Source organism: Narcine bancroftii, chromosome 4 (assembly GCF_036971445.1).
Source record: "Narcine bancroftii isolate sNarBan1 chromosome 4, sNarBan1.hap1, whole genome shotgun sequence".
NCBI lineage: Eukaryota > Metazoa > Chordata > Chondrichthyes > Torpediniformes > Narcinidae > Narcine > Narcine bancroftii.
The window spans coordinates 70,596,684-70,611,035 of NC_091472.1; the positions used below are offsets into that span (position 1 = coordinate 70,596,684).

General features: G+C 37.2%; 1 protein-coding gene across 9 annotated transcripts in view; it reads right to left on the minus strand.

Annotated features, from left to right (window-relative positions):
- The window catches only part of pde10a (phosphodiesterase 10A), a 218,907-nt gene that overhangs the window by 74,297 nt on the left and 130,258 nt on the right, over window positions 1–14,352 (minus strand). For all 9 annotated transcript variants that reach the window (XM_069931573.1, XM_069931577.1, XM_069931571.1 and 6 more), the window contains 3 exons: window positions 7,587–7,729; window positions 6,114–6,206; window positions 2,650–2,836 (listed from right to left, as the gene is read on the minus strand). In XM_069931573.1, the coding sequence (XP_069787674.1) occupies window positions 2,650–2,836; window positions 6,114–6,206; window positions 7,587–7,729 (423 nt within the window). The remainder of the gene's footprint in view (window positions 1–2,649; window positions 2,837–6,113; window positions 6,207–7,586; window positions 7,730–14,352) is intronic.

Sequence of the window (14,352 nt, forward strand, 5' to 3'; positions counted from 1 at the left end):
ACTAACCTGTCTACCTTTGTTCCACTTGCACAAAATTATGCAGCTGAGCTCTGAGACGTCTCTCACCCCCTCATCCCACACCGCACCCCCCCACGCCCCCCCAATCCCTGGAGCAGGGAAGCCATGTTACAATTATACAAGATATTGAGGAGACAATACTTAGTATTGAGAGTACCAGATGCCGTGGAGAGGAAGATGGGAAGGGATGTGCGAACAAGGAAGTCATGGAGAGAGCAACCCCTGCTGAATAAATGGACAGATGGATCTTGGGGTACAAGTCTATAGCTCACTGAACATGGAAACACAAGTGGGTAGGGTGGTAAAGGAAGCAAGCTTGCTTTCATTAATTGAGGTATTAAGAATAAATGATGAGAAGTCGTGTCACAGCTATGTAAGACTTTGGTTCAGGCATACTTGGGAGTATTGTACACAGTTATGGACACTGCATTGCAGGAAGAATGAGGAGAGGGTGTAGAAGAGGTGCCTGGATTAGGGAGTATTAGGTGGAAGGAAAGGTTGAACTAACTTGATTTGCTTTCTCTACAGCATTGGAGGGTGAGGGGCAACCTGATAAAAGTATACAAGATTATGAGAGGCATAGATCACGTAGATAATTATTTTTATCCCTGGAAAGAAGTGTCAAACACTAGAGGGCATAGCTTTAAACTGACAAAATGTCTGAATGAAGATTGATGAGGCAAGCTTTTTTAAAAAAAATACAAATTTGGCATCATAGGGTGGCCATTCCAAAGGAGGACATGGTCATTGGTTACTATATATAGAGTGTGTTTGCATTTGTTATTTTTGCAAAACCTTTTAAATTAAATCAGGTTGATGCTGACATTCGTAAGTCGAAAGGCTTGATCCTGGGCTCTACACATGACTGAAGGTGGAAGAGCGCATGCATACACACACACACACACACACACACACACACACACACACACACACACACACACACACACACACAAGATGAAACACTAAGTAAAAGCATTACCATCAACCAAGCAAGTAATGAGAGGTAGGTGTCCTCTGACTGCAGAGGGTTATGCTCTGAGATGAAGTGCCACATTGACTGAAATCACACTGGACTTGGACGAAATTGGAGCTGTTCTCCTCAAGAGAAAGACCAAATCATTGAGTGAGAGAAAACTACGCAGCAACTGGATGAATGAGAAAGAGAAGAGCCATATACTGAATAAGGAATGGATAATTTACTAATCAAGAGCTGCAAAGAAATGTACAATAACTGAGAGAGCCACACACCATTTGGGGGAGAATGAAACATCCACAAGAGAGAGCACATTTGAAATTTTTGTTCTAAATTTTACACATTTTCCTTAAGTATTTATCATGATCTCAACAAAACTCAAATTTGCAATTTTTCATACTTTAAAAATGTCCTGTTTATAATGTCATCACATGTAAAATTAAGAATCAACATCTTCATGGTACATTATATGTTTAGACAAATTTCCAGTATATGATTTGAAACATAATTGTTAATTTAAAGTCTAAATATTAACAATGTTACTGAATGATTTGGTGGTCATGGTTTGAAAGTACAATGTAAAATATAAGTGCCAAATGTATGCTTTTACCAATATCACACAGAAAAATCGATATAATCAACATCTTTGAAGAAATAACTTTTAGATAATGGTACTCAGGATGAGTTTGAACAAACACAGCAATTCAAACCAAAATCAAAGTTCTGAAATCATTGCAGGTAAAGCATCTATTAAGAGTTTCATTCATTGTATCCTTCCATCAGAATTGGATGAAATATTAACCTGTTCTCTCCTCTTAGATTTCTGATCTTTTGAAGAGTTTTTTTTTGTTTTCTGTTTTAATTTCAGATTTCCAGTATTTTTCTTTTATGTTGTTTCCGGTCAAGCTCACTCCAAATTAGAATGTTCACAAACATGGAAGATAAACCAAATCTACAACACATTTTACAGATATTACCCTCCAGTATGCATGGGCCAAGACAGTTCCTAGCCTTTGCAGGGTCTAATGAATTACAAATAACTGCTGGGATACCATGCAAAATAACAATACAAGTTTATACACAGAGTCATAAAACCCACATGGATGTATATACAGTAAAACCACCAGTATCCAGCAGCTACAGGGATTGGCAAATGCTGGATGAGTGAAATTTTCGGTTCTTTGAGATTGCCTGTTGTGTGATTGGTAAACTAACAGCAGGGTTTGGTGGGGTGGTGGGGGTGTGCCAATTTTAACCTCCGTGTTTTCTTACCTATTTATTTTCCGTGATTTTTTTTTTACCCCTGGTTGCTTGAGGATGTGGTTTGCTTGAATTCTGGATAACAAGGGTTTTTCTGCATTAGGAACACAGGCTTGAGCACTAATTTTTTCAGATCATTAAAATCAATAGATAAAAATATGATAAGCTCACAATTCAAAATATGTTGCAGCTTATTAATAGTAAAATGACTCCATCAGCCTCTGAAGTAATTGGGATTGATGACTCATGGTGGCAGAATTCTCCATTAGTAACCCAAACAAATTACATAGGATTTCACATGCACAAATATGCCTTTCAATTAATTTCTTAAAAAGACAGGTAACTGAAAAAGTTTACAGCTTTTGTACATTTGTCCAGATATTACTTAAATTACTTACATTTGCACAGTGTAAAGCCAAAGCACAGAAAACTGCAAACATTTTAAAGTTCTTCTCATCTGTTTGAGTAAAGGCATTTCCACTCATTTTGTTCAACATTTGTATAACCCCAATAACAATCCCTCGGCTGATGATAGGCATGCAGAGGATGCTTCTTGTGGTGTACCCTGTATACAGGTCTACTTCTCTATGAATATACAAAAAGAAAACACACAGTGTTTAGAGTTTGAAGTGAACTGGGGCTAATGTTTGAAAACTGTTCAGAAGGATTTCTTCCTGCAGCTTTCTTTGCCTTGTCAACTTAAACAAAAGATGCAAATAATCAATTAGAATCAAGACACTCTTTCACCACCAAATGACATTGAATTTCATTTTCATGAATGTCAACTTATTATGCAAACAGAAGCATATTTTTCTAACCAATCTGATTCAGGCTCCATTACCACGTGCACTTATAAATGCTTGGCAGGAGTTTCAGCTCGAGCCAAAATTAGTTATCTGAGCAAAAATTGCAACCCAAGTTGTGCCAGTTTCTTAAGTGTTTTCCTCCATAACAACACATTTTCCAACACAACCAAAAAAACGAAGATCTTCAAAACTCAAACAAAACATGCTTCTCTCAAGTAACCTGGTGCTGATTTGCAAGTGCAGCAGAAAAGGAATTTATAATTTTTTAAAAATTGTTCTGAGTGCCCAGTCGTTGCCTGTCAATAAACCAAACTTAAAGGATATTAAAAACATAAACATCACTATTTTAAAATGTTACTTATGTGCATTAGTTTATTTCTAAATTGTTATTACAAGAGGACTATTTGAACCCTTGTCTGATCCTCTGACTAAACAGAACTACATTTTAAATTTCCTTGAAGTTCTACAAATCAAAACATTCAGCTTCAATGCCTGTTTTTTTTCTTATGCTACAAAAGAAGTTTTAAAATCTGGACTACTCAGGGATTGGGTTGGCCAAAACATTTTGGATTTTATAGATTCTTCAGCAGAACTTTGAAAATTCAGATTTAAGGAGGAATAAAGAAGAGAGGAACAGGTAAATCTTGATAGTTAATTCATTGGCAATACAGCAGGCTTCATTTATCAAAACGAACAGTTTTTAAGAAAATAAAGTCAACACTTGACAAAAATGTAAACATGTATTGCTTGTAATATGTTTAAAAATGAACACTGTAAAAGAAAAATACAGTATACAAATGAATTTCTTTCTGATAGGGTTACCTGTATTAAGCGTGGTCGTTTGCAGCTGCTGAGCATCTGTGGTGTTTATCCACGCACGCACACAAAAGTCCAATAAATTTAAAAAGTTTGAGAGTTTTTGAAAAGTCTCGATTCTCGGCTGGTCCAGATTTCTGGCATCTAGATTTTGGACTTCTACTGTGCACAGATGGATGCACAAAGATGGCATGTCCTGTGGTCTCCTTACATGCTGATAGTTTTAAATATACAATTGAACTTTTTGTCATTGCTTTCTTTTTTAAAACCACTATATGATGCTTCTCCTTTTCATTCTGTTGTTCCTTATTAGTCATTTCTGAATATTGATTATTGCCATTATTACATTTTATACTTTTGATAACCTTAGCTTTGCCCTCATTCCTTTTTTAATTCTTCAATTATTTTTAATTCTGCTAGGACCCCTCCCTTGGCATGAAGTCCTTTAAACATTCCTATTTAAAGTTCAATTTGGTCCCAGCTTGCTTCAGATAAAGCCCTTTCCAGATCTTCCCCTTAGTACCGGTAACAGTCTTTTGTGATATATACCGTGAATAGTCATGTGTTTCATGTATAATGTGACCCCACATTTTTGAGGGGATAAGGGAGAAAAATTTTACTCCCGTGTATAATACGACCCCCTCCCCTCACCCACCCGATTCGCACTGGCGTCTCTCCCCCTCGCCAGCCCAAGTAGCGCTGGTGTCTCTCTCCCCCCCTCACCCTCCTGAGTCGTGACGCCATCTCCCCCGTCCCCGCCCAACCTCGTCGCGCCGCCATCTCCCCCCGCCCCCGCCCAACCTCGTCGCGCCGCCATCTTCCCCCGCCCCGCCCAACCTCGTCGTGCCGCCATCTCCCCCCGCCCAACATCGTCGCGCCACCAACTCCCCCCGCCCCCGCCCAACCTCGTCGCGCCGCCATCTCCCCCCGCCCCGCCCAACCTCGTCGCGCCGCCAACTCCCCCCGCCCCTGCCCAACCTCGTCGCGCCGCCATCATTGTGGGCAGCTGCTGATAATCTTATTTATCATTAAACCTGGTAGAAAATATTGTTAAAATTATAACCTCGTGTATAATGTGACCCCCCCCGCCCCTACTTTGAGCTTGAATTTTGATACAAAATTTTTCGCATTATACACGAATATTTACAGTAAACCTTCAGTAACTTAATTCTTTAGCCCCATAATTAACATTCCCATTTTATTCTCATTGATATTCTGTACATACATTCAGGATTACCAATATCAAAATTAGTCTTTTTAATTGCACACCTAAGTCCTCCTGGAATTTCTCTGGTCAGACACCCTCTTGATGATCCAATATCATTCTTCCTGATACGTCTATGAGACTAATCTTCACCATCCCTTTCCTAATTTTTTTTAATACATATTGAAACGTCTTTCGCCCTTGCAACAGGTGAGAATCCAGATCTTCAATGAAGAGAATGTACTGATCTCTTTTAAGTACTATGTTCTTGTAAGTCCCATTTACACATCATTCCTAAGTTTATATTGGTCCCATGTACAAGTTCTTACTGCTGTGCTTGAATTCTCCATGATCACTTTCTCTGCATTCCTCCCATTATGGGTTTATGCTTCACTTTGCCACGCTCAAATTTCTTTTCTGACCCATTCTTCCATTATACTCCTCTTTAAGTACTCCATAAAATGTACTCTTTAATAAGCTTTTGGTCAGCTTCTGTAAAGGTTCAATTTCAAATTATTTCTTGTAACAGTGTCTTAGGTCATATTACTGCATTAAAAATGATGACTAATTACCAGTTGCTGATGTTCACACATGAAAAGTACAAGGCAATAACAAAATTTCATGCTGAAATGTCACTAACAATTTCACAAATCAAACTTTAAAAATTCAGAATTAAAACTTCCAAAGTGGTTCTTTTCATAAGGATGAGCTGTGTTAGAAGAAATTAGTATAAGGTCATTTTTAACTTCAATGTGAGACTAATTTGAATGTAACTGAAGTGCATCAAGTCTGGGAGAAATCCTTCTGTATGTCTTAAAAATTCATCGGCAGGCCTTCTTGCTTGTTAAATATAGCTGGAAAATGGAAATAAAACTCAAGGGACAGTCTTCCAAGAGTGGTAGTGGTACAGTTAGAGCAAAAAAAAACATCTACAGTTAGGTTTGGTTTTTACTATGCTTAAAAATCTTGTGGTTTGATAGGGCATCAAAAATCAGTTCACGTTCAAATTATTCAACATAATTTGCAAATAAATTACCTGTTGAAGCGAGGATCTGCATAGGCATCAGGAATGTTTAGAAATTCTCCTGTCCGTGCTACTTGTCCAGCAATTCCTTTTTCAATGGAAAACCTTACCAACAAAAAATGATGAAGAGATTTAGCATTTTTTTATGGCTTGTCAGAAATCACAAGCTATTCTGTTTGGAAAATATGGTAGCAGACTTAGGGGGCATTTGTCTAATTCCCGAATATCTTCCTGTCAATCCAAAAAGACATAGCTCCCACCGCTAGAAATTCAGGCAGCGGGGATCGGAATTAACATGCATGGACTGAGAAATGGTGGGAGACTCTTTTTCATTGGCCAGTTCTTTTAGATTGCTAGCACCCCATTCCTCTCATAATTTAAATGCCCTTTCATTCTTCCCTTTGATTTTTCTGGCAGTAAAATTAGTCCGACTATACTAAACGATGCAAGGCTCAGGACTGGCTGAAGTGTGAAGCTGGGAATGTGTGAGCTCTTACTTCAAACTGATGATAAATTTAGGTGTCACTAAATGTGGTGCATGAAAATGGTGGTGAAGGTTGTAAGGTGGAATATAAAATGACCAAATGCATAGAAACAATTCCCAAGAACTTAAGAGACTCAAATGGAAATACACAACAGGCTGGACTCCTTCCACAGACTGAGAAATGGAGGCAAGACTCAGGTCACTGAATGTTCTAATGCAGATCTCCAACATGGAACATTCACTGCTTTTTCTTTCTTGGTAATAGCAGTACTGAAGGACTTATGTTCTGCTGCTGTCCATTTGATAGAAGCAATAGTGGAGGACAGACAATGATCTGTTGTCAAGACTATTCAGTAACAAGCTGGCCCCTTGGTCAGAAATGCCCTGCATTATCCAGCCTCAAAGGCTTTCTGATATCTCTAATTTAGAAGGTACCCAAGTAATAGCAGCAGACCCAAAAGGGGAAATGACTAGTGACCTCGTGGTTTTGAAGACATCAAAATATTTGCTCCATCATTGTAAAGTAAGCTATTAAACAACAGATATTAATTCTTCCAATAATCCTGTAAATTTTGAACAATGCAAAGCATTTCAGCTCAAGCTATGATCCAAAAAAAAAGAACACTCAGAACCTGGCTCAGATACAACTACTAATGCTCCTGAACAGCTTGGAAACATTGATGCTGGTTCCTGACCACCCCTGTATATCATTAAATAGAAAATTCCTCACTAGTTGTCAATTTATTTGAGCTATTGAAACATAAATCTGTAATATAACACGTAAAATAGCTTTCACTCCTGTAGTGGTTGTTTTGACAACCTGGTACAACAGGGCATAACTGTAAGGCAATACTCCAAACTGCAGAACCATGAAGTCAACAATAGTTCAATAATAAAAGTTCCTTCAATACATACAAAAATAAATGGAATAGCATAAAACACCTGATATAATTTTCTCCCTTATTTTTGTAGTTTGTGTTGATAAAGCTTCTATTTAGTACCTAATCTCTTTGGTTTTCTTGAAAACCGGTTTTCCTTCCTTCACTTCACCAATGTCAAACAAGTCTGAATACAACTCTCTCTTGTTGTGGTCAACCTGAAAGAGCGCACAGCGATCTGCATTCACCAGGCTTTTTGCATTTATCTGGGGGGGAAAAAAGTGATCAATTGCTGGTATGAGAATAAAGATTCTACAGTTAAAAATTATAATCGATCCAAAGCAGTTTGCAAGAAAAAATGGTATACCTTTTGATATTTCTCGATATATTCTGTACCAATTGTTTTAAAATTTATGATTCAAAACATATTTAAGGCAATAGGAAACATACAATAGGTAAAATGATAAGGTAGACAACTTCCCTGCATATACAAACCAAAACATACAATTAAAAGTAATACAATTGTCTCAGTTTGAATAGCATTGTATGGTTGATAAATGATAAATATTAGTAGTTACAGACACTCTTCTCAAGTGTTAAGCCCTGGCCTATCAGTGTTTCTAACTGTTCCATAATGAATGAACTTGTCACTGTTATTAAGTGAATTTTGAAGCCCACAGTTATAGTTAAATTCATTGTCTGTATTTCCAGTAGGCCAATGCAAAGTACCTTGATAAGTAATGTTTATTTCATCCTAGGATTGCAGTCATATCTGTCCATTTAATAGGGGAGCAGCATTTGTTTATTTACACAGTTGTGTGCCGTGAAATGCTTGGCATCTTGGCTTATGAGAATGATAGCCTGAACATTCTATAATATCATTACTATGGGACACACTGGGAACAACATGGAGGCAGATAATTCACTATAATACTCATGGGTCGAACAACATACCTCGCTCTCCACAAGTACCTACATTAAGAATAAACAGTTTAAAAGACAAAATACTATAGTGTACTGAACAAACTTCACATGAATATATAAATCTTAAAGCATTTTACTTTATTTTTAGTCACATTCTTTTCAAACTTTTTCTTTCCACTCACATACCACCCTAAGTAATCTCTATTCTGTAGATGCTCTGTGATTAGTAAGGGATTACTTACTGTTTACATTCTTCCAAATGGGAAACCACTATCTTAATCGGACCTAATTGACTTGTTATGTGCACAGTTTCATAACTCCAAAGGAAATGGGCCATTGACAAATTTTCTCAAGCAAGATATTTCAGTAACAATTGGGCTTCCCTTCCCACTCATATACCACCTTAAACAAGCCCTTACTAACCACAGGACACCTATGGCATAGGGATTACTTAAAGTGGTATGTGAGTGGAAAGAAAAAGTTTGAGAACCACTGCTCTACACCAATGATGGTATGATAAAAGTCAGTCACCTCCACTTATTGCCAGTTTTCTTTTCACAAATACACATACCAGAGATGCATTTCAATATGATCAGAATCATAGTATTGATTCATAGTATCATAGCCTCTCAGCCCACCTTGTCTATGCTAACCATGTCCATTTACCCTAATCCCATTTTCCTGCATTAGGTCCATTTCCTATCCAAGTACCTATCCAAACATCTTTGCAACATTGAAATGGTATAAGACTCGATCACTTGCTCTGGTAGATTGTTCCTGATATTCATCAACTCAGTGAAAAAAGAGATCCCTCAGATTTTCTATAAATTTCTCCCCTCATACTTTAAACCTGTGCCCTCTAATTCTAGACTGAACTTGGAAAATATTCTATCTATCCTATCTACACCCCTCATAATTTTATAAACTTCTATAAGGTCACCCTTCAGCACCTTACATTCCAGAGAGAATAAACCTAGCCAAACTCAGACCTCCATTTCAGGCACCATTCTGGTGAATCTCTTCAGTACTCTCTCTGTGGCTACGTACTTCCTGTGATGCGGCAACCAAAATTGTACACAACAATCTAATTGCAGTCTAACTAATGCTTTGCATTCCCATTTCAATTGAAGGAAAGAAGAAAGTCAATGGTGGCTTGTTCTTACTTCATCCATAACTGATAATATTGAGAAAGGAATGAGCATGTGTAATGGAAACATAGTCAATGAACTGCAAAATAAAGGCACAGCATCATTTTTTGTTGGTTTTGCCTTATAAAATCAGTTAAATAATCTTACAAAAAATATGTATTATACAAAATTTATAATGTAATTATTTACATTTTAAAGTGTTTATGTCACAAGGTAGGCACTGCTTCCAACTGCCCATTACTCCATAAATCTTCGTCCGCGAAGCCAAGCCAAAGACTTGTACTAACCAAAAGTGGAACTATTTATACGGTAAAACCCTGGTATCCAGAATTCAAGCAAATGGCAAAAAAATCAAGGAAAATAAATTTAAAAAGTTAAAATAAATAAGAATAAAATATTAGGTAACAATACATAAGTTTAAAATTGTAAAAGTTAATATTCTCTGAAGTAATACATAAACCTTTGGTGAATGATAAGAGCAAATATTCATTCAGCAGAGTGCCTTGGTCATGCTTTGCTCATAGTAGCTATTTGAATAAAGTTCGATTAAAGCTGAGTTGAATAAAATGGCATCACCCAGGATGAAGAACTGCCTGATGCCACTCGCTGTTGGGCTGACTCTCTTAAAGTGTCTCCTTAGCCTTGCTTGGTTAGAGTCGCCCTGGTCAGATGCTTTATCTGTAACTTGGGGAAGGGGGTGGTTAATTGTCTATGATATAATATTTATCTTTCGAGCAACTTCGTGGAGGGGAAGGAACCTGCAGATGCAGCAACGGTTAAATGACTGAAAATAAAGTAAAATGCTTTAAGGTTTATATATTCATGTGAAGCTTTTTCAGTACACCTTGTCTTTTAAATTGTTGATTCTTAATATAGATCCTTTAGTTAGGCATCATAAGGGTAAGTCTCAATCAACCAGAAAATACACTTATCCAGCATCTACCAATCCCCATAGATGCCAGATACCAGAGGGGTTTTATTGTATATTAATTCCACCTCTCAGCTCTGGCTCAGTAGTCCTGTATCACATGATTCCAAGTACATACCCAGGCATCATCTATCCGCACAGGTAGTGAATTCTAGACCACTACTACTATTCATGAGAAGAAACAATTTCCTTGTCTGTTCTTAACATTTTTTTTTACCTATGACTTTAGGTCTGTTTTCCAGTTAAGGTTTACCTTAACTAGGTTTCTCAAAATTTTCATGAAAAATATCCTCAGTCACTGTTATCACAAAGAAAATGGGTACATCTTGGTTAACCTCTCTTCTTAACTATAATCCTCCAGCCCTGCCAATATCCTCATATATTGGAGCCACTGCACCATATGCATCTTCAGCCATGCCTGTAGAGTCCCTGTCATTCCTGTACAGAAGTAATCCAAATTATATACAGTACTTTAGCTTGGCCCATCTGAGTTTACATGATATACACATGCAAAACATGTTTAAAAAATGTTTATATTACACATTTCATCACATTTATTGTCATTTCTTTTTATTTTCATCAACCCTTTGCAATATTTGGATTAATTTAGGTTTAGAACTGCTAGATATCAATCGTAGTTAATGGTTAGATTCTGTTGACTAGAACTACCACATCAAGTTAATAAAATGTATTAATACACATATATCAATACCAGAAACAATGTGATAATGCACTCAGACCATCCAAACATAGACAAAATATTATGCATATACTTCCCAACAATTTTTCTAATGATAAATCCCTATAATGGAAAATGTCCATGTAAATCTGCTTTGCTGTAATTAAAGTCTCTGCATGTTGACACTGTCACAGCTGAAGAGCTTGCAGCTACTTCAGGATCAGACAATGGGTAGTCCTTTTGTTGCATGTGGAGATGGAGGAATTACAAAGAATAACAGAGTGTTTTTTTGTTTTTGCAATCATTATTCTGTTTGTGGCAGTTTACCTCATGTCAACATACGTTAATATTAAGGAATAGCACATGGCTGTGAAGACAAAAAAAATTCATGGATGGGTTCTTGGGAGTTTCTGATCAGGATAATAAGTGCATAATCATTCATACAAAAGAGTGCTTGTTCATTGCACGGCATTTACTGCAAAGCCGTAGGTCTATGCAAATACTGACACTCCAAACGCCACAGATTTATTTCTTCTCACCCTAACATAACCTCCCTACTTTCTTTCACATAGACATCAAATTTTCCCATAACTGTTTCTATGCTACTTGCCTCAAACAATTCCAATGGATAGTAATTTTGACATTCTAAACAGATGGAATAAACCATCCTGAACAGCTTACTGAATCTTGGTCAACTTGTAGTTTAGACTTCACCTCAATGAAAACATTTCTAGATCCACCTCAATAAACTCCTCTATCATTTTATAAACCTTAACCAAGTTTCTATCAGATTTTTTTAAAACAGTGAACAGGCCAAGCCTGTACATTATTCCTGATGGCCATACCCCTCTCCCCCAAGTTGTTTAATTCTGTGTAAATTAGAGATGAACATCACAAAAGGTTTTATAGCACAAAAAAAAATTAGCAGTTGCTAGGATCTCATGCGGTACACAAAAATGTAGGAGAAACTCAGCAGGTTCAAAGTTCAAATTTATTGTCAGAGTACATACATGACAGCGCACAAAATACTGAGATTCTATTTCCTGCATGCAAGGCAGAATTATCACTTATTGGAAGTGCAAAGAACTGTACTCAAGAGGATGCGAATACATGTAAATAAATAAAGAAATGTACACAAACTTACCGTTCAATACAGAGAGAAAAAATAGCATCCATCGAAAGTAAATGGTAGTTGATGTTTGGGCCTGAGCTTTTCTTAAGGTGTAACAAAAATCAGACACATACCAGAATAAAATGTGTGTGTGTGGGGGGGGGGGGGGGTGGGTGGGTGGGGGGGAGAAGGGCAAAGGGTTGAGCACAGTCTTGGTCCACATCCTTCTAAAACCTTTCTATCTATATCTGTCCAAATTTTTATTAAACATCAAAATTCTACCTGTTTCTACAGTTTCTTCTGGCAGCTTGTTCCAAATACAGACCATCCTGAGTGAAAAAGTTGCCCCTCAGGTCCCTCTTAACTTCCTCTCTCCTCACCTCAAACACAGTTTAGAACCATCTACCGGAGGGGGGGGGGTGTGCGTGAGGTGGGGGGGGGCAGACTGTGCATTAACTTTATCCATATTTCTCATGAAATCTCTATATGGTCATCTCTCAGCTTCCTACATTCTTGGGAATAATGCCCAAGCTTATCTTTTTTTGAATATATTATTTTTAATTTTTTTTCAAAAATATACATAGTAACATTTTAAATGTACAAAATATTAAACTTTTTCTTTGGAACACAACAAACAAAACAAAAACAACAGTCCCTCCCTCCTTCCTACCCACTTCAATATATACAGATCCATTCACCATCAGAGCTTACATATATTTTAAGTATATAAAGTACAACTGGGGAAACCTCATTTTTGTATGTATAATAGTTACTTTTATACCCTTTTTGTTCTTTTTATTATTGTATCTGGGCCCCCATATGGTCCAGGCATGGCTGCCATACCTTTACAAAAATGTCATATTCTTTAAGTTGTATATCATTTTTTTCCCTTAGGTATTGTTAGGTAAAAATATCATGAGCTGGGAATGAAGAAGGAGTCACCCAGTGCTGGGCCGTAACAAGATGCAGTTGTGACCTTGTACTCTCAAGATAAGAGTGGTAATGACAAATTGATGTGCAGCAAGCTAGCAGAGAAGGATAGCAACAGTTTATTCATTGGACAATGATAATTTACTAAGTACGTATCCTGAGGTATAAAAAAAAACACCACTTGCTGATAACGGCAGAATGCGCCTTCTCCAACTAACACTGTTAGTTGCAAGTGTTACAATCCGGTAATAAAGAACAAAGAACCTTGATTTCGACTCAGTCTGGTGTCTGACTCACTCATTCATGAACAAAGCAGACCTAACAGTATACAGCTGTTTATTTCGGCAGTCTATCATGCTATAAGTAGAGGGGAGTCAGACTTCCAAATGATCGCGATACATTTTTTTGCCACCACCAATGCTATTTTTATAAATGAAATTTGATATTGATTCAATTTGTTGCTTATTTCCATAAAATTACACAGTAGATATAACTCCAGGTTGCTTGTGGAGGTCACTCCTGTTATTCTGGTTAGTTTTTCTGCAATTTCTTGCCAAAATGGCCTCACCTACATGCATGATCACGTGGCAAGTAGAAAAGTTCCTGTCTCAATCCCACATCTGAAACAGATCTTTGAAATTTTGGCTTTTGATCTGTGTAACTTTTGTGAGGTAAGATAATAATTGGTGTAAAAAAATTATACTGAACCCACCCATATCTTGCATTTATAATTAACGTCATGCTGTCCTTACACCAATCTGATCAGTTTCTTTCTGAAATCACCACACCCAAGTCCGAATTCCATCTTTCCATTCACTTCTGCAAACTTGGCTTTGCACTTTCGCTCTGGAGAGCATAATACAATTTTGTTATAAATTTTGGTGTATTCCCCATCCAGATTGTTTCACAAATTTCAGGTGGGGTCAACATTGGTCTCTTAAAAATGATCTAAGCTGGAGAAAACAGAAGAAGGTCCCGTTGGCCACTCCGTAATTGTGTTCTAATTGTTCAAAGGACATAAGAGTTCTTTCCGTGCAACAGTCCTTAGTATTTGTTATACAACAAATTTACACAATGGTGCTTTTATTGATATCCCTACTTTTTTTCTATACACTCATTAATTTCTTGCCACGTTCTAATCATATGTATTAAAATGGGGTTATCCATCT